Raw genomic sequence first — 19,786 nt, 5'->3', positions numbered from 1 at the left:
ACACTGCCTAACCTGGTCTGAAGGCTCAGTCTGCTCTGCACTGAAGGGCCGACCTCTCTCCCGCTCTCTCGGTATTCTCTCCCAATCCCGCTCGACTGCCGTCGACCGCGTTTCATGTGCTTAGCATAGAAATGGGGCGTAGCACAAAAGCTACAGGCACAGCAATAAGGCTTTCGAAATAAGCCGTTACCCAATTACAAAGGAATAAAAACGCATATAAAATGCTCCAAAGAGCCTCATAAAGCAAGACAATGCAGTTCATATATTTTCAAGTCATTAGAAAATTCAGTGAAGGGAATTCTGTTTTTCCGCTTTCATTTGAGGTATGCCTCCTGTGCTTTCCAATTCAGCTACCACCAACCCCCCCGCACACACACACACACACACACATTGCCAGCACCTTCTCTACGAGATTAGAGAAAGTAAAAAACAACTGTAGAAGGAAGAGAAAGCAGAGCCATTATCCGGGAACTTCACATAAGAGATTAATTTCCACAGTGTGGCCAGCACCAGCTCTATAGTTCTTTGAGAAATAATGACCTGCGGGTAGATTCCGTCCTTTTCAGTTGGTGTAAGTTATAAGACACTCTTCAATCCCCTGAGTCAAGGCCTACCCACCCTACGAAGGTGTCACAGCAGGCTGAAGCAGGCTTTGAGGAAGAAGATATTATTTTGCAACTCGGAATAGGCGGCGCTGGTTCCCGTGGGGGTGGTGTCCATGCACCACCCGAGGATGGCACTCAACCTGAATTATCCATCTGGATAAGTTTATAATATACTGGTGTTCTGGTTCAGCTACGCCAACACTACCTCATGGAATAATGAAGACCGAGGCCGTGACCCAACCTCCACATTCGGAGACCGAGTCCGGACCAATTCCGGACCAATTCCGGACCAATTCCGGACCGCACACCCTCCTCCGGACCACCTCAGGAGGAAGCTGGAGTTCCATGTGGCAGCAGTTAAAAAAAGTTTGAAACCGACCGGATAGATTTACAATGGAGGTAATAAAGCACGTAAAAGATTGCTTGTACGGGAGAAAATACTGTTTAATAAAACACCCAAAGCCACAAATCTCCTCCGTCAGAAAAATCTGCCGATAATGAGGTGCATGTCGACCGTACATTTATGCGTCCACGCGAGCATTTATCCACAGAGACTCCACCTCCACCAAACATCCAGACCGCGAATGTCCAACTGTCACGAGTTTAAAATACAGACTGCAGCCTTCGGCGACTAACTGGATTTACACACACTCACACTCACACACACACACACACTCACTCACACTCACACACACACACACACACACACTCACACACTCACACACACACACACACACTCACACACACACACTCACACTCACACTCACACACACACACTCACACACTCACACACACACACACACACACACACTCACACACTCACACACTCACACACTCACACACTCACACACACACACACACACTCACACACTCACACACACACTCACACACTCACACACTCACACACTCACACACTCACACACTCACACACTCACACACACGGACACATGGTATGCCGACAGCATAGGGAGGGCAAACGGATTGCGTTGAGAGGAAGGGGATCGCTTGCCACGCCGATCAGCCGATCAGAGGACCCGCGGCCATCGAAAGTGACACCGTATTCCCCTGATTAATTATATATTATGAAAGCCGGTCTGATCTGCAAAATTCTTATTAAATATCTGACAGACGCAAGCTTGGCATGGGGCGTACGTCAGATGTGAAGCTCCATTGAGTCAGACGCATTCTGCCCCCCTCCCCCCCTCATATGAGCACACAAACAGGCGCTCGCTCGAAGCCTCTCATATTCTCGTCAAACCCCTCTTTTCCCCCTTGCCTGCTCCAGCGTCTGTCACAGGGTGAAGCCTGAGTGACAGGGGTGGATATTGGCTGTGGAGGCTGTTTGGTCGTGTGGGTCGATATGTTTTCATTCACTGGGGATGGCGGTGCGTGTGTTGGGATGTGGGGGTTGGGTGTGTGAGGGAGGAGTGTCACGGCATACGACAGAGACGCTGAAGAGCAGTGCCTCACCTGGTCCACCAAAAGTCCACTGCTTAAGAAGCACTCTGTCACATACACATACACACAGACTGACAGATAGACACACACTTGCATAATGACAGACATACACATACACATACACACACAAACATACACATTCAGACAGACAGAAACACAACACATACACACATATGTGCATACTCACAGAGAGACACTAACTCACTCACTCATTCACACACACAGACAGACAGACAGGCACAAATACAGACACACAGAAATACATAAATTAATGTATGCATGCACTCACACACATACATGCACACACACTTCCCACCATTTCAGCCGGTTCTGGTTATTACAAGCTCTGTTATTCCTCATGGACAGACCTCAGTCAGTGCAATTCACTGTGCTAAACAGGATGCATCGAATCACAAAGGCTACAACAGAATTGAGTGGTTTAAAAACTGGCCTTGCTCCGCAGACATTTTGAGGTCGTAGGTCCTTGTTTAATTCTTGTAAAGGCTAATAAAAGCAGATGATATAAAACAGAATTAAGCTGAAAACTTTTAAACTTAAAGCCCTAGGCAAAGGAAACTGAATTGAATTTGCAGTCCTCTTGGGGACTAACAGAGTGGCTATATAATGGAAGGAGAGATAAGACATAACACTAATGTGTGTTTTTGTCCCATTGGCTTGCTCTGCTCTGAGGCTGAGATCCATGATGACTGCCTCGCTTCCATTGCGCTGTTGTGCTGCGTTCGTTTACGTACACAGGGAAATCAAAATATGTGGAAATAATTTTCCTGTGAACTCTACACCACCTGAGCAGGAATGTATTGAGCTGGTCTGAACTGGTCAACCAGCTACCAGCTGTATAAAAACCTAGCTTGAGCTGTTATTTTCAGCAGTGGTGTAGCAGAGGGAAGTGTGGACAAAAAGGGGGGAAAAGTAGGCCCAGTTTAAATAGAGTCAACCCCTCCTCCCCCTTTACTCCTTCCACTGAGGGGCCAGCTCAGTTGTCTGGCTTCTTGGCTGGTGTCCCGCTGTGGTTGTAGCTTATTTTAGTTAGCTGTTGACAGCGAAAACACTCGAAAAACAAACAAACACAGTGGCACAAACACAACCCCCGACTCTTAAATCATGTGCTCGGTATATCTCAACGAGAAGTCACCTTACCAGCAGGATGTAGATCTTAAAATAACATTTGATAGAATACGATTCAGTCGACGGGCAGCCAATTACATCATCTTCTCAGGGGGTCCAAACAGCCTGACTGCGGTGGATCCTCGCTGTGTTTGGATGACTAAAATGGCTGTCAATCCTTCCTTTGAAAATGAACCTGACAGAGACGCGAAGTCAAAACAACAACTTCTGTCTGATTCCTGGGAAAGACAAATGTCTGGACGAGGACAAGACAAGCGTCGGTTTAAAAAAGGAAAAAAAAAGAAACAATACCTCTCAATAACCAGGAAGGAAGCTGGGAGAACAAATATCCTGGCCATTCTTAACAATGTCTCAATGAATCAAAGATTTGACTGGCCTTTTGTCTAATAATGAGCTCTGACAAATGTGCCGTTTGACTAAATGTACAGAGGTTGAGGTGAAACCTTTGCCACATATACTAAAAAAACATAATAAAAAAATATTTCCCATAAAGACTGTTGGACAATTATTAAGCTGTTCCATGATGGTCTTCAGCATATTCAAATGTGACAGTTAACTACTCTGCTTGTATGGATTTTATGGATTTTGAACAATACATAAATATATTTATTAAAGCGGTCATCATTTGCTCATTACTTTAACCTAGTGGTTGTTTGGTGTTATATCCTTCTATACAATAACCGAGCACCTAATTAACAGGTATTTATGATCTTATGCTACCATCCTTGAGTGTAGGCATTATCACTGGTTGTGTGGAGCAGAATGGTATTACTCAAACACAGAAAGGTAATTTGTTCTGCTAAGGCTAATGTTATAATGGTTTTTGTTGAGTATTTTGTTATAAAGGATGACTTAATGTATGTGCAGGTTCTGTAGCTATACACAGCCTATTTCAGTATGCGGGCATCCCAAATCCCTCACCCAATATTAAACTTATTTGCATTAGTGGGTTGGATCAGGGTGAGGTGAGGAATATTTTATGGGCAAAATAGTGCAGAAATGATTTAATCCAATCCAACCTCGGTTGGTATAACTATGGGGAAAGGGCCTGGAAAAGAAGAGCTCCCTGCAGGCAACCCTGATTTATTGCTCTGGGATATGAATGTGTTAATTCTCTTGAGACCAACAATACCATATTGTACGTCTTTGTAAATCACACATATTTTATACAAGAAACTGTATAATGAGATGTGAGTGCGATTTTAATAAATGCTTAAAATAATATTGTGGAATAGCTCTGAAAAGTTACGTTTTCTTGCTTGTATGTACGAACAGGGAGTACCTGAAGTTTGAAAACTGAGCGTGCTCTGCTGTATGATAAGGTATCATTTTTATAGGTACGGTACTTTGCCTTTTGTTAAAAATGCATTGTGCCATACTGTACTGCCTCCCTTGTGCCAGACTGGGGTACACAAAGTTAAAGAGCAGCTGTTTGGGGACAGTTCATCGATTGAAAGGCACAGTGTGAGGAGACTTAGGGGTTCTTTTGACACAATCTATAAAAGGTCAAGCTTCCAAGAGTGATAGGAAGCCATGATAAGAATGCTGAGAAGTTCTCAGAAAGGAATGTTGCTGTGTGTGTGTGTGTGTGTGTGTGTGTGTGTGCGCTCGAGCATATGCGTATTCGTATTTGCGCAGCTAGGGATACTGGTGCTGACTGCAGCCTTGCCTCTATGAACACACACGGCTGCCAGAGATGGAGGCACAGATAGTTTCAGATAGAATGGGAGTGAGAGAGAAATATTCGACAATATTATTCAACCTACCATTATCTGTGTTCTATACAGGTAACTTGGTGCTCTTGTTCACCACAGAGGAGGGGTTGCAATATAGCCTGGTTGTTAGAGCAGTACTGTCATATACAGGCCCTGAGAGTCAATCAGAACAAGCCCCAAATTATAGCACTGCAGAAACAAATCTCAGGCCAACCACTTCACTCTGATGGTACACTACACATCACAGCCGCGGCGCGCCACATGAATCGGCCAGAACAGAAGCAAAAGACGCGAAATGACTTTTTTTACATCACATAAATTCTGCAAAACTGCAATATCACAAATACAAGCAATAAAATATGCTTACATATGGGTTTGCTGCAATCTATGCATGGTTGTTAATCCCCAAGTAGTTAAGATACATTTCTAAGGTATGGAGGCCCATTACAGCCCCTGTACAAAAATGCTACAGTAAACACATAACACAAACTTTGTAAAGAAAACAAACCAAGATATTTCCCTAATAAGAGGAAAGGGAGAGGTGGAAACAGAGGGGGAGAGAGAGAAATGAGGGACTATTCAGAGAGTAAGAGAAAGAGAGATGAAGCGAGCACAAGGATATCCAGGAGCTTGGCACCACCGGGCCGAAAGGGACCTAGTTAGGCCTGCAGCCGCCTGCTCTTCAGCTGGCCGTGCGTTGGCACTGGAGGTCTATTCATGCCAGCCAGGTGGCCAGTGCCATCTGGGACTCGTTTGGAGGAGGGTGGCATGTTCAGCCACCTCCCCCATCCTCATTTGCTCTTTCCCAACCAGGTCTGGAGCTCCCTGCTGTGGGCACTGGTCTAGCAGCTTTCACAGATCTCTACATGAACCCTAGGGCCTGAGAGAGGTCTGCAAACTAGGTGAGGTTATCTAATCAAGTTTTAACAAGTTTTTTGGTGTGTGTGTGTGTGTGTGTGTGTGCGTGCGTGTATTTAATTATCAAATAGAGGCTATGGTTTTACATCAAGACAGATTCCAAATTACATCTTTAAATATTCATTTTATTTTAATATTTTTGAATGTATATGACCCCTCCTGCAGGAGGAGAGATGAGGGATAAACCTGACCGATCCACCATAACGTTACCGACAAACATCCCACAGCTGCACAGTGGGACTGTGGATGAACCAAGTCCCCATGGTTATTAATATTTCCATTACTGCACCAAGATCACTGGGGATTATATGACAATTTTATATGCCGGAATAACTAGTTTAGATTTAACGAGGGTGCGTTTAAAATACAGGACAAGAAAGTTGCATAAGGGAGGTCTGAAAACTAGGCGAGGTGATTGAAATGAAATTGAACTTCTTGCACAAGCTTGTCTGTGTTTGTGTGTGTGAGTGCGGTTGTGTTCATGCACGTGTGCAGGCGTGTGTGTACTAATGTCAACCTCTGTCGTGAATTCATGCTTCCACTCCACACTCGTGTGCCCATGGTCGGCTATGGTTCTGCTATGACTCATACAGCTTCTGCCAGAGCCAATCCCTCAACGTGCTTATCTGCCTTCAGTTACTCTACTGTGTCTCACTGTGGTCTGCTGCTGACTCACCGGTTAACCTGTGAACAGGAGTCTGCTCATATCTGCGCATATCTGCCTTCAGCTACTCTGTTGTGTCTCACTGTGGTCTGCTGCTGACTCACCGGTTAACCTGTGAACAGGAGTCTGCGCATATCTGCCTTCAGCTACTCTGCTGTGTCTCACTGGTTAGCTGTGAACAGGAGCCAGTGCATATCTGCGCATATCTGTGCATATCTCCACCCTGACTCTGGGTATACCAATGCGAAGAGAAGACAAGGAGGCAGACAGACAGGGATTATAGGAGTTCAGACCAGGAGACAGAGAGACGGTGAGGAGGCAGTGATGGAGAAATAGGGAAGAGAGACAGCAAGAGAAATAAGGAGAGCAGGGAAGTTGGATGTGTCTAACAGAGAAATATGGCTCCCTGACAGAAATGGAGACCAACAGGACATTAATAAGATTGGTGGAGGCTCTCAGACAAGGCAGGAGCAGGAACTAGCCTCAGAGGGAGTTATTTATGAACAAGTAAGTACAAATAAATACCCAGTGATTCTGTGGCAGTTTCATTATATATCTATTAAAATGTTGTGCATGCTTCTGGTCCGGTTCAATACATTAGCCAGTCCATTGGCCTCAGCAGAAATATTCACTGCTCTGGTACGCATTTATTCATCAAATAAAGATTCCGGAGGCTATGGATTTACATCAAGACAGACTAATATCTAAAGCTGTTGTATCGACAGCAACCAGAAACAAACAAGAGTCGCTCCAGACATATCCATGGGCACATTCAGGGCTAGGAAATATAGTTGGTACACTTACAGTGTGTAATCCTAAATTAATCTATTAAATTTTATTTAGCCCTGGTGTTAGATGTGTAGACAGTGAGTCATACTATAAACTCTGTCACCCAAAACTCCTCTCCCTCACAAACTGGATTACCTCGCATAGATCTTAGCACTCGCTAATTAGCGACATAATGAGCGTTAGCTTTGCTTATTCTCACCTCAACGGTGGCAGGGCGTAAATGTGTCACTTCCCAGCAGATAAAAGTGACTTTATTGTCAGCGATGGTGAGAGGGTTCAGTCTGAGGACAAGGTGGTGTAGTTTGTTCTTCAGCAGATCAACAGCAGGGACATATGTGCTGTGGGTAAATCCCCTCAAAGTCATCTGAGCCTCAGTGAAGGACACTCCACACTGCTCCCGAGAAAAGCTTCGCTCTTCCTCTGAAGGGCTAAAAAAGATCTATACATTGATCTCAGCAGATGGCCGCCTATCGAGCTTATCTACATCCGCCACGTTCTCGGGGGGATTTCCACGCGGACCTGCCCCCAAGAGACGGTGCACTTTGTACACGTGTGTGAGCGTGCATGTACTGCGTACATATGTGTGTGTGCACGTGCTGTGTACACGTGTGTGAGCATGCATGTACTGTGTACATATGTGTGTGTGCACGTGGGGGCGGCCTGCAGTGTAGTGGTTAAGGTACATGACTGGGACACGCAAGGTAGGTGGTTCTAATCTCAGTATAGCCACAATAAGATCCGCACAGCTGTTGGGCCCTTGAGCAAGGCCCTTAACCCCACATTGTCTCCTGCTTAGTCTAATCAACTGTATGTTGCTCTGGATAAGAGCGTCTGCCAAATGCCATTAATGTAATGTAATGTAATGTAATGTGTGTGAGTGTGCATGTACAGTGGACAACGGGACCTAGGAGAATCTACGTATCGGGATGTATGGAATGGAATTCACCCAAAACCTACACCAGGGATCATGCATTTAAGCCCTTGAGTAGAAATTAATACATTTTCTTTTGTCCTGGGTAATGAACGCTACCGATTGCCCGGACTGCCTTCACTTGATTCCCAGGTAAAGAGAGGGTGGAAAACCAGCAGTTCCTGGCCCACGAGGACCATGAATTGCTGATCCCTGCCCTACACTGTGTGTTCTATGGGATCATGGCACACTAAGAACTGTATGCCCGACAATCAAACTGCACAGGCGTGCATTCAAGCTGAACAAACAGGGTATTTTGGTAAACCCTATTTCAGCACAATAGAGTCTGAGGCAACAGCACAAGCGCTGCAATGAGCAGTCTGCGCTAATCCCTCGGGAGCGTCTGAACTCGAATTCAGAAGAATAAACTCTAATTGAATGCTGTATACCTCGCTAATGCATTACCGACAGAGACCCTGTGCTATTCATAGTGAGAACACTGCTGAATGGGTAAAATATGCAGGGGTGGAAAAAGCTTTAGCCTATGAAATGAAAGATAAGACAAAGGAGGCAGAAGCGACCTGTGCAATTTGCTGACTCCGGTGCACTGGCAAAACCTTGCACCGCAGACATTAATAAACTCCACTTCCCAGGCCATCGGCGAGGTGGGGGGAGAGCAGGAACTCTGCCCCCCAAAGAGTGGGACCAATCAAACGTCCCGACGGACCTGGAGCGGGGACGGAAGGCCGGGAGCGCTCACCTCTGCACACGTTGGCGTTGTCCGGCTCAAAGCCGGACTTGCAGGTGCAGCTCCCGATGGGCACCATCCACTCGCCGTCCCCGTTGCAGTAGAGCTTGATGGGAACGTCCACCTCCTCCGAGTTGGGGATGCACATCCCGCGGGCGATGACCAGCGAGGTGCTCTCGGCGCCCGTCATGGTCTCGGGGAAGATGGCGAAGTTCTGCACGATGCTGGGGCACTTCTTGTAGAAGACGCGGACGGAGAGCAGGGACATGCAGGCCCCATAGTCCTGGAAGGCCAGGTAGAAGCCGTTTTTGGACAGAGGCCCGAAGCTCCGCACCTCGGTGTTCACCTTCATGAGCCTCCCACCGAAGTCGACCTGGGAGAAGCTCTCGTCGGCCGCGATGGTGTCCACCTTCAGATAGGGCGCCTCCATCCAGAAGGTGGTGCCCTTGGTGGCGATGACAAAGTCGGTCTCGTAGTAGTACAGGTTGAAGGTCTCCTTGCAGGACCCCGGGACATTGGGGATGCTGCTGCAGTCGCGCACGGTGAAGCGCATCTCCACGTAGATGCGTTGGGCGGCGCGGCGGTCGATGAACGTGGTCAGGAGCCAGTTGTTCTGGCTCGACTCGAAGACGTTGCACACCTGGTAGGTCCGGATGGTGTTGAGGTTCTCATCGTATCCGCTGACCTCCTCCCACTGAAATACAGGGCGAGAAGGAAGACAAACACAGGGGTTAGCCTCCTTAGAGAGGAATACCCTAGAGTCTGTGTATTCCCTGAGCAGAGAGCCACCAAACAAATCCTGATATTTGCTCAGCGTGGCACTGTCAGGCAGTCATGACAACATTACTGGACCTGCCATGTTGGAAGGTGACGTGAGAATGTGGCTAGCATGCTGACACTGTTGATACCATCTGTTCTTAGAAAATCATGAATCACAATTAGCTTTTATGCCTTAGAAATGCTAAAATGTTAGCAAATGTTAGACACCTTGGATAAAGGTACACTCTTAATTTGAGTGCACCGGATAAAGTACAGAACACTAACTAGTATGAGCTTTATACTCTTGCACTGATTGTTGGAGAAGCATTACTCAGCACCGTGTTATGCATTTTGCGTGCCCGTCATTTCCTTTGAAAGGGGCAGGTGGAGTACAATGTGTACTTGAGTGTACTCCCGTTTGCGTACCGGGCTGTGAGCCGGATGAGGCCATTCTGATGGATCTGAACAACACTCAACGTAAAGTCTGCTGGTGAAGCCAGAACAAAATGAGCACACAAAATTAGCAAAGGTGCTACTTATTGTACACAATGTGCACATCACCCAGAACCACCGTCATCTATCTTCATTCAGCACAGAACAGTACATTGACTATTTCTGAGAAGAATCATCTCGTGTCACTCCCCAAAATGTCCTGTGAATACATCAGTTTTGACTGGGGAAATCTGTACAGATATAAATTCTATGGAACATTCTGTACAGTATAAAGGTAGATATGCGACTTGATCTGTTTTGCTATTTCCACTGAATGACCAGACCCAGAGGTGTAAAGTCCAGGGGTCAGAAAGTAAAAGTCCTGCCATGTGTTTCTTCCACTCATGAACTCAGCCAGCTGATTTCACTAATTAGTTCTACCTCCTGGCTGAAGAATTGCGCTAATTAGCAAATGCAGGTGTTTGGAACAAGATACTAGGGGAGGACTTGTACCTTCTGAACCTGAATTTTCCATCTATGACAGACCTTTAACCTGGTCAAATAACCCTTTCTGATACTGCAATGTATACCGTATGTAAAGGCATCATCATTCTAAAGCAAAGAACACCACTTCACCACTGGAAAAATATAATTTCCATCAGCTATTCCAAACCACACGCCACTTAAATACAAGCCTGATACATGACGCAACCAAAATCTGTCGTGGAAAAGCGTGACTCCGCACCGTCTCAGCCAATTATGAAATATGGCACGTAACACATTCAGGATTACGTGAATTGAATTGAATTATAATTAGAGGGAAAAGGACTGATTTATGCCAGCCAGACACAGTCTAATCAGGACCTTGCAGTTGCCTCACACACTTTGGGAGATGTACAGCAGATACATGTAAAGCATAGCCAAAGCCTCAAACCCTTCATTCTGGCAGACCACATTTTCACAGTTGCCAGAAAGTTTAAAATGCCACACAGTCGCCCTTCAGCGTCGTTCAAAAAAAGAATACAAATACAGTCCTGTGCAGAAATAATACTGTGTAGACATGCTGAGGAAATGCTAAGTTATTTTGCTAAAGCTTAACTTGAGTCAAATCAAATGCAATACATTCTATTTCTTTAGTGTTTTTTGTTTTGTTTTATAAAACAATTTCACAAAGATGATTTGAGTAAAGAAAGCAAGATTGTCTTTCATTATAGCAGTGCAGAGGGAGCAGTAAACACCACTCTTAGGAGAGTTCATGTCTGGTACAGGCTTCTGATGGCCAGCTTACTGCACAGACACGCACCAGCCTCCCTGATGATCTCTAAATAAACTAGGTCTGAATCCGAAAATGAATCAACGATATATCAGTAAATTCTCTCTGTGTAAACAAATAAATAAATAAAACAGATTGAGATGCTGGGTAATGTCTGAAAGTAATCCCAGCATTAGCTAGGGTTGTCATTACATAAAACAATTGTTTTAATGTTCAACAGCTGAAAAGATTATTCCAACTCAAATGGCAAAAGTGTATGATTGTAGATATCTTTTATTCTATATCTTTTATTTTCACAGTACTGTGAAAATATGTCAGCTGAAAAACAGGACAATGCAGCCTGATGATACACAGGTTTCTGAGGAGAGCAGAGAATATATTTTGCATACGTACATACACTCACTAAGCACTTTATTGGGAACACCTGTACACTTATTCACGTGATTATCAGCCAATCAGCAACCATCAGAATTGGGAAGAAAATTGGACCTAAGTCACTGTGACCATAGAAAGACAAGGTGGTTTGAGTATCTCAGAAACTGCTGATCTCCTGGGATTTTCACAAACAACGGTCTCTAGTGTTTGCAGAGAAAGGTGCGAAAAACTAAAAACATCCAGTGAGCGGCAGTTCTGCAGGCAGAAACGCCTTGTTGACGAGAGAGGTCAATGGAGAAGGGCCAGACTGGTCGAAGCTGACAGGAAGGTGACAGTAACTCAAATAACGGTGCATTACAGTGTTATGCAGAAGAGCATGTCCGAATAGACAACACGTCAAACCTCTAAGTCACAGGTGTCAAACTCCAGTCCTGGAGGGCCGCAGCGTCTGCTGGTTTTCGGGTTGTTCCCGGCACCTGTGGTTCATTTAAGTTTTTAATTGGCTAAAGAATCCACGCGCCTTGTTCCCAAGGCCTTAATTGACAGCTGATTGAAAGGCAACCACAAAAACCCACAGACACTGTGGCCCCCTGGGAATTCAGTTTGACACCCCCACTCTAAGTGGATAGGCTATAGCAGCATAAATAAATACCTAATAAAGTGCTCACTGAACATATAATGAGGATGACTGTGCACACATTCAATACGCCTATGCTCAAAGTTTTTTTTCTTAGCTTTTTGTGTGGTACATACTAGTGTTGATGACACTACATAACATGAGAAGATGTGGAGAATTAGGTTAGGCTGTTGTCGGGGAGGTGGAGGAGAGGAAGCGAATGGAATGAATAGCAGGAGTACTGTGCAGCGATGTGATTAATGAGTTTACAGCAATCTCAGGCTCAAATTAAACCCTATTTTTTTCCCTGTGTTGACCGTCCTCTGCCGTAGATTGACCATTCATCAAAATTAGACGGGCCCGCCTTTCTCGCGGACGAGGCGACTGTTAATGCGCGTTGTCAGGGGCCTGCCCGCTGTCTATCTGTGCGAGTCTGAGAGATTCCTCCCACTGCTGTCTGTGAAATACACCCAGCTTTCCACAGCAGAGCCATCATGTGGGCGACCTGTAGCGTAGTGGTTAAGGTAAATGACTGGAACACGCAAGGTTGGCGGTTCGAATTCCAGTGTAGCCACAGTAAGATCCGCAGAGCCGTTGGTCCCTTGAGCAAGGCCCTTAACCCTGCATTGCTCCAGGGGAGGATTGTCTCCTGCTTAGTCTAATCAACTGTACGTTGCTCTGGATAAGAGCGTATGCCAAAATGCCAATAATAATGTGGTGTCCACTGTGTAACAACTCAAATTCTACACAAACTGCAGACTCCAACTGCAACGTGATATGTAAACGCAGCACATCGATAAATTCCCTCCATGAGAATTAAGCACAGATTTGACATTAGTTCTAAGAAGTAACAGGATATGATCAATGTATTACCTTCCCTTTCACCACCGTGAAATAAGAAAATAATAATGCATTTGGCAGTATGATTTATACAAATAAAATTCTGTAGTCCTTATACCTTTAGGGAATTTACGCTGAGAAAGAACAAGCAACCCTCAGTAGAAATCCGGTACAGCATATCCCTAAAATCCCAATTAGAGACCTGATATGTCAAATTGGGTCTTGTAGGATTCTACAGATATTTCTGTAAGATCTGGTAGTTCTTTTTAGGATAGTGTATGACACTATAGGGCTATATTATTTAAAAAAAGAAAATAGTCGGTTTCTATTACCAGGATCTTCAAGCAAGGTTCCACACAATATTTCTCTACCACGGGCTGTTTCTCCCTCAAATACTGCTATCAAATAAAATAAATCATTCATGCGGGATCACTGCCCTGCGCTTATTTTATGACACATACATAACTGTATAGAGCACAGGCACTCTTGTTCTATTGCAGCTGTGAGGTGACGGTATGCATTATGCATTGGTATTGTAAATAAATGTCACTCAACACTCAGGTGGGACAAAGGCCTAACACTAGGTCCCATGTGTTTACAGCTCATCCCCAGGAAAGAGCTCTGTGGCTGTAACATGTACGTACTATAACAAACGATCTTTCCTAAATTTGCCATCACCAAACGTCCCTCTTGAATTACCGCTGCCCCGCCAACAACCTCCGCTGACTGCTGCTGAAGTGTGTGTCCTCTTTTAATGCAGTTGGCTGCAAGCTGCTGACCCTTATACACACACACACACACACACACACACACACACACTCCCGGTTGTACAGTACTACTGGGGACTGATGACAACTGCCGGCCTGTTGGCACTGTTGGTACACTGTTGGAAGTAGTTCAGGCAGGAGTAACCCAAATAGTCCTGCCCGACTGACGTCCGCCTGGGCGGGGCAGAGCCAAATTCATACCAGCGCTGTGACCTCTGAATACTCATCAGCTAATGACAAATCCCAGTCCCAGCCCTACAATGACTCAGCTATGCTGTAGGGCGCAGTCAGCACTTACGGGGAACGCCGTTACCAGCTGAGCCACTGTAATATTCATTTCCGTTTCAGGCTTTTCCCCCTCAGTTTGCACCCTGGATCAAATTAAAGTACGGTTATTAAGAAAAGCTTTAAAAACAGCCGAAGATATGAGGAGCGTATAGCACGGTTCTCATGAAATGACTCATCCTTTTCAGCTACGACTCGGTGGAGCGGCCCTAGAAATAACTGGCTTGGTATCGCCCCAAAGTGACAACAGGAAAGAAAAAACCTTTCAGTAGTCGAGGTCAAAAATGTCAGCAGACTAATCACAACTAGAGTTAATCTGGAGGGCAAAATCGTTGCCTTGGCGAGGCCATTGAAAACTGTTAATGATAGCTAGCGCGCTCTCGTACGCATGTACATGTGTAGCAGTGCAATGTCCTGCCAGTTGAAGAGCTTCAGCGAGCCCTCTCATCTCCCTCCATTCATCATATTGATCCCCCCGCATTATTTTCAGAGGCAAGGCTTTAATGAGACAGCCAGTCTAAATGGCGAATAGGAATCAACAGGAGTCCCGGTGATGGTTCTAATGAGGTTACTAGGGGGATAAAAGATTCAGCGGGGGAAAGGCAATCGCTTCTGACAACGAGCCTCTCTAATTAAAAACCCTGCCCTTTTTCTGAGAGGAGGGAAGGACGGCGTCCGTGATCTCTGGCGAGACACGTTCACAGCGCTCGCGTCTTCCTCGTGGCGGAGCGTATTGATTGAAGGCAGCCGGTACTTGTGACTGACAGAGATCTGCTTTCCAGAGGCCAGGGTGAAGCGGGTCTTCCGCCCGCGAGCTCTCAGGCAGCCATGTGAGGTGGAGGCACTGCAGCAGCCCGGAGGGAGCCGGAAGTCTGAGCTACATACGTAGAGAGTCTCGATGCCCGATTACCCTGCCGAAAAAAAACTGCTCAATCTAGGTTTGGAAACTGCTGGTTGATCAGTTCAGACCAGCTCCATGCTCAACATGGTTCGACCAGCTCGAGGTATGTGTTGAAATAGCTGGTCGTTTCAAGCTGGTCATAGCTGGATTTTACACCCGACTGTGCAGAGCTGGGCAGCCCACACTGGTAAGAACAGGCTACAGAGACAGCTTCTGGACACCCGACTGCGCAGAGCTGGGCAGCCCACACTGGTAAGAACAGGCTACAGAGACAGCTTCTGGACACCCGACTGCGCAGAGCTGGGCAGCCCACACTGGTAAGAACAGGCTACAGAGACAGCTTCTGGACACCCGACTGCGCAGATCTGGGCAGCCCACACTGGTAAGAACAGGCTACAGAGACAGCTTCTGGACACCCGACTGCGCAGAGCTGGGCAGCCCACACTGGTAAGAACAGGCTACAGAGACAGCTTCTGGACACCCGACTGCGCAGATCTGGGCAGCCCACACTGGTAAGAACAGGCTACAGAGACAGCTTCTGGACACCCGACTGCGCAGATCTGGGCAGCCCACATTGGTAAGAACAGGCTACAGATACAGCTGCTGGACACCCGACTACGCAGAGCTGGGGAATAGACGCTGCTGTGCCAGTCTCCAGAGGAAGTGTGCAGGCACCCGCTTGAGCAGATCAAGGAACCAGGAAGCTGTCATCCCAGGTTTCAGTTTGGTTCATTTCCACTACATTTCTCTTTGCGGAAATGCTTTCCTTCTGCTCAAACTAAAAGCACAGCGTTCTCTGTACAGGGCTCATGCATTCCTATCAAACAAAGACACAATTTCCTTAATGCTATGAGGTGAGTGTGTGGTGACATTGACAATGGCACTGAAAGCCCCCTGTGTCTGAGTGACCATACTCTGTGGCCTTCCGATTGGGAGGTAAAATGCTTCCATTACCAGCCTTTCATTTACATTGGAAAAGAAACCATACCGGCAGTAAAATAAGATGGAATCCTGAAAACGACGGCCATGGCACTTCACAGCCATTTTATAAAAAGTTTCCTGGGCATGGGGTGAATTATTCGAAATGTTTGCTCGGGATTGGTTAAGAGCTCTGAGCTACATATTCAATTCATCAGAATTACAGTCGAGGAATCAAGAAAATTGCTGTGCTACAGGTTTCTCTCAGTCTGCGGGTTTGGTACAGAACAGGGCCTGGGGAGTTAATTAATCATGGAGCCAGTGTTTTCTGTACACTACATATATAACTATGCTAGCAAAAGCCTTTTATTTACCCACAATTTAAAGAATTCCCTTTGTAGTAAAAAAAAAGAAAACTGCATGCAGCCGATATGCATGAAAGAGAATGGAAAAGAGACACAAAGAACCATTAAAGACAAAACGGTTTTTAACTGGTATATGTATATCTCTGACAGATGTCCAATGGTCATTTTTCACCAAAGTAAAACAGTTCAACTACAATGATTAATCCAGTATATGGAACGCATAATTCACAGAACAATTTATCAAGCATTTATCAAACCATTTATCAAGCATCAATAACATGTTTTTCTTCAATGTTTTTTTCATCTCATATTTTTTTTCTTTTTTCATTTTACCATTAATCTTTAGAAGAGTGCTGACTAGCACACATTATATATGGTCTACTATGTTCTAGCTAAACATTCTACCCGACAGCCCCAAATGTATTCCATAAATTTAATTTATTGTATGTTAATATTTATTTGACACAATATCTAAACAATGCTAAACTGATTTTATAATTCCAGAGCAGTGATCACATGCAGAACAGAATTACTAGAATCCTTCAACGACGCCAAAAAGCTCAACATACAATGCAAATCAGTGAAAAGTACAGTTAGACTATACTATACACTTTCAAGATAAAAAGCCAAATGGGATATGAAATGAAATGAGCATGTCCATGTCCATGTCTCCTCTATATGTTCCTCCGCAGACATACAGTATGCAAGGCAGCCAGGCAAGGCAGGACATAGACACTCACTATCAGTCTGAGCCAGTGGATTCCGTGCTGAATTCCATCTTAAACCAGTCTAAGCTGGTGAAGCTGTGTTTTCAACACCTCTAGCTGGTCGACCAGCTGTTCACCAGCAGACCATCTGCTTACTCTACCAGCTTAACCAGCTTTGTCCAGCTAGAAACCAGCTTTGACCAGCCGCAGACCAGCTTTGACCAGCTAGAAGTGTTGAAAACACAGCAAAACCATATTAAACCATCTTAGAATCCCAGCTGGTCTAAGCTGGGTTTCTCAGCAGGGTTCCAGAGGCTCTCTGGAGCGGTCAAGAGAGCTACACAAAGGGAGCAGTCACAAGAGGAACAGAGAGTGCCCAGCGTTAGCACTTTGCTAGGTCCCCGTGAGCCAGGAATCAATGGATTAAAGATGAACAACAGCCAGTGACTCAGACAGTCAGACGGTCCATCTGCCCCGGCCATTACAAAAGAAACAAGGAGCAGAAGATTGCACCGAGCCGAGAGAGTCGGGAGTGGAGGATTAACAATCGGCAGGAGAGAAAATAGGCTACCCCCCGTCGGCGGGGTTGAAATTAGGGCAGGAACGCGTGCCTGCTCCCTACTGCGCTCAGAGGTAATTGGAGTTCTGCTTGCGCAAGGTCACAGCAATAGGGGTGCTGTTTCTAGGAAGCTCTCCCCAGATCCGCCTCTCCGTCTCCACGGAGAAAGAAGACGATCTCTGCAGGTGACCACAAAGGGGAAAAAAAACCATGGCGCCCTTGAGGTGCTGTATTGGCAACTGCTTTCTTGTCAGTGCAGTCAGGACACGCTCTCGAACAAGTACGGGAGAGTGTGAGAGTCAAACGTGCGCACGTGCGTTTCCCATTTCCTCAGGGAAAGGAAGTTCACGTCGTCTCGCAGTTTCATTTTGTCTGCAGCTCGGGGGGGTCCGGAGTGAGCCTCCATCTTTGATTCTAACCCCCTGTGGACATCGCCCAGGGAGTCTGCCCAAAGAACCGCATCCATCACAACACCATTTTGTATAATGATAGAGAACATCATGTTCCTTTGACAGCCCTTTCACACTACAATGTCACTTCAACAGTACTGCTGGTACCAAGATGCACTTCACCACTTAATAGCACAACCGCAATTATTACATTTTAAATCCATATTACTACGATTATCATTGTGTAGTTAAATTCAACAAACTTTTAAATGCAGAATTTGCCTGCATTTAAAGCAAATGGGAAAAAGCGTGTATGCACCTCTTTTGGGCTAAGTTTGTACGTGCCGATTTGTTCAAATCAGCATCCTGACTTTTCAACAACTTTTGTCCTTGGTTTTAAGTTGGCATTATAACAAGGGAGCAGTCGACTGTTGTAAAAACATGTCATAAAAGAGTGTCTGAAAACCATGAAATGGCGGTGGCATTGGCATTCGATTGCACCTTCCCTTAAATACTGCATCACACAAATCTGGGGAGACCTCTGAGTGCCGGGTTCACCACTGAAGTTTTAATATTAATAATTGAAGACTGTCTGCTGGACAGATGGCTAGAGAAATGAAGCATCTGCCATTATTCTCTCGCTTTCAGATTGATGGAGACAAACAGGCTGTCAAGGAGGGCTTCGAGAGTGAGAGAGTGCATTAGTTCATCCTTCCCGAACCGCACAAACCAGGCCACTGCAGGGCCGCGCCCGTTTTCAGCGCACCCTGTCCTCGACGCCACCCCCCGCGTCCACGGGCGGCCTCTGTGGGGCCAGCCAGAACCCGTCCGCTGAAGGGTCACGTCACATCACTGTCTTTGTTACACTCCTGTCTAACCGCAAGGCAGACCCTTCTCGATAATCCCCGTAACCCCCCCCCCCCCCCACTCCACACCCCCTCCCCAGCACCCCTCCGTCTCCAAACCCCTGGAATCACGAGTGGAGTTAACCTCGTCCCCAGCCCCCTTTCACACCCTCAGAGCTCTTCACTGATGCCCAGTCACACATTTTTTCACACAATCAACCGCCACTTCTCTCTCTCTCTCTCTCCCTCTCTCTCCTTCCTGTCACTCCTAACTGCTCCCCCCCCCCCAGCCCGCACCCTCCACCCCCCTCCCTCCCGGACCACCCCCCCCCCCCCCCCCCAAGCCCCTCTCCGAAGGATTTAGTCTGGGCAATTACCACTCCTGACCGGGGTCACAGGTCAGACCGCCAGCTGAGAGCCCATATTTAATTCATCATCAATGAGCAGCTCACTTTGAGCGAGAGTGAGAGTTTGTGTGTCGGACAGGCCACTGCATATGCACTGTATATATGTGTACTGATGTATTACTTTCACTGGTAATTTACATTTCAATGACACGTCAGTTATAGCTCATATCCTATCCATGGGGCAAACATGAAATGTTCCGTTTTCAATTAACCTCCATTGAATTTATCATGAGTTTGTCACTTCGAGTGCGACAGTTGTGTGTTAGAGGGGGCTACGGTTTTATTTTCACAGTTCATTTACATAATAATACATCAATAATACATCACTGTGTATAGTTCATAATGCTACAATGGGAAATAATATATGAAATAATCCAGGCTCAATTCCGTCCTCC

At 46.0% G+C, this 19,786-nt stretch overlaps 1 protein-coding gene across 1 annotated transcript in view; it reads right to left on the bottom strand.

Annotated features, from left to right (window-relative positions):
* The window catches only part of LOC133127998 (ephrin type-B receptor 1), a 164,171-nt gene that overhangs the window by 87,804 nt on the left and 56,581 nt on the right, over positions 1 to 19,786 (bottom strand). Inside the window, exon 3 of the mRNA XM_061241173.1 lies at positions 8,966 to 9,647. Coding sequence (XP_061097157.1) covers positions 8,966 to 9,647 — 682 coding nt within the window. The remainder of the gene's footprint in view (positions 1 to 8,965; positions 9,648 to 19,786) is intronic.

Source organism: Conger conger, chromosome 5 (assembly GCF_963514075.1).
Source record: "Conger conger chromosome 5, fConCon1.1, whole genome shotgun sequence".
Classification (NCBI taxonomy): domain Eukaryota; kingdom Metazoa; phylum Chordata; class Actinopteri; order Anguilliformes; family Congridae; genus Conger; species Conger conger.
The sequence above is the reverse complement of the archived record's forward strand: the minus strand, read 5'-3'. Positions and strand labels throughout refer to the sequence as shown.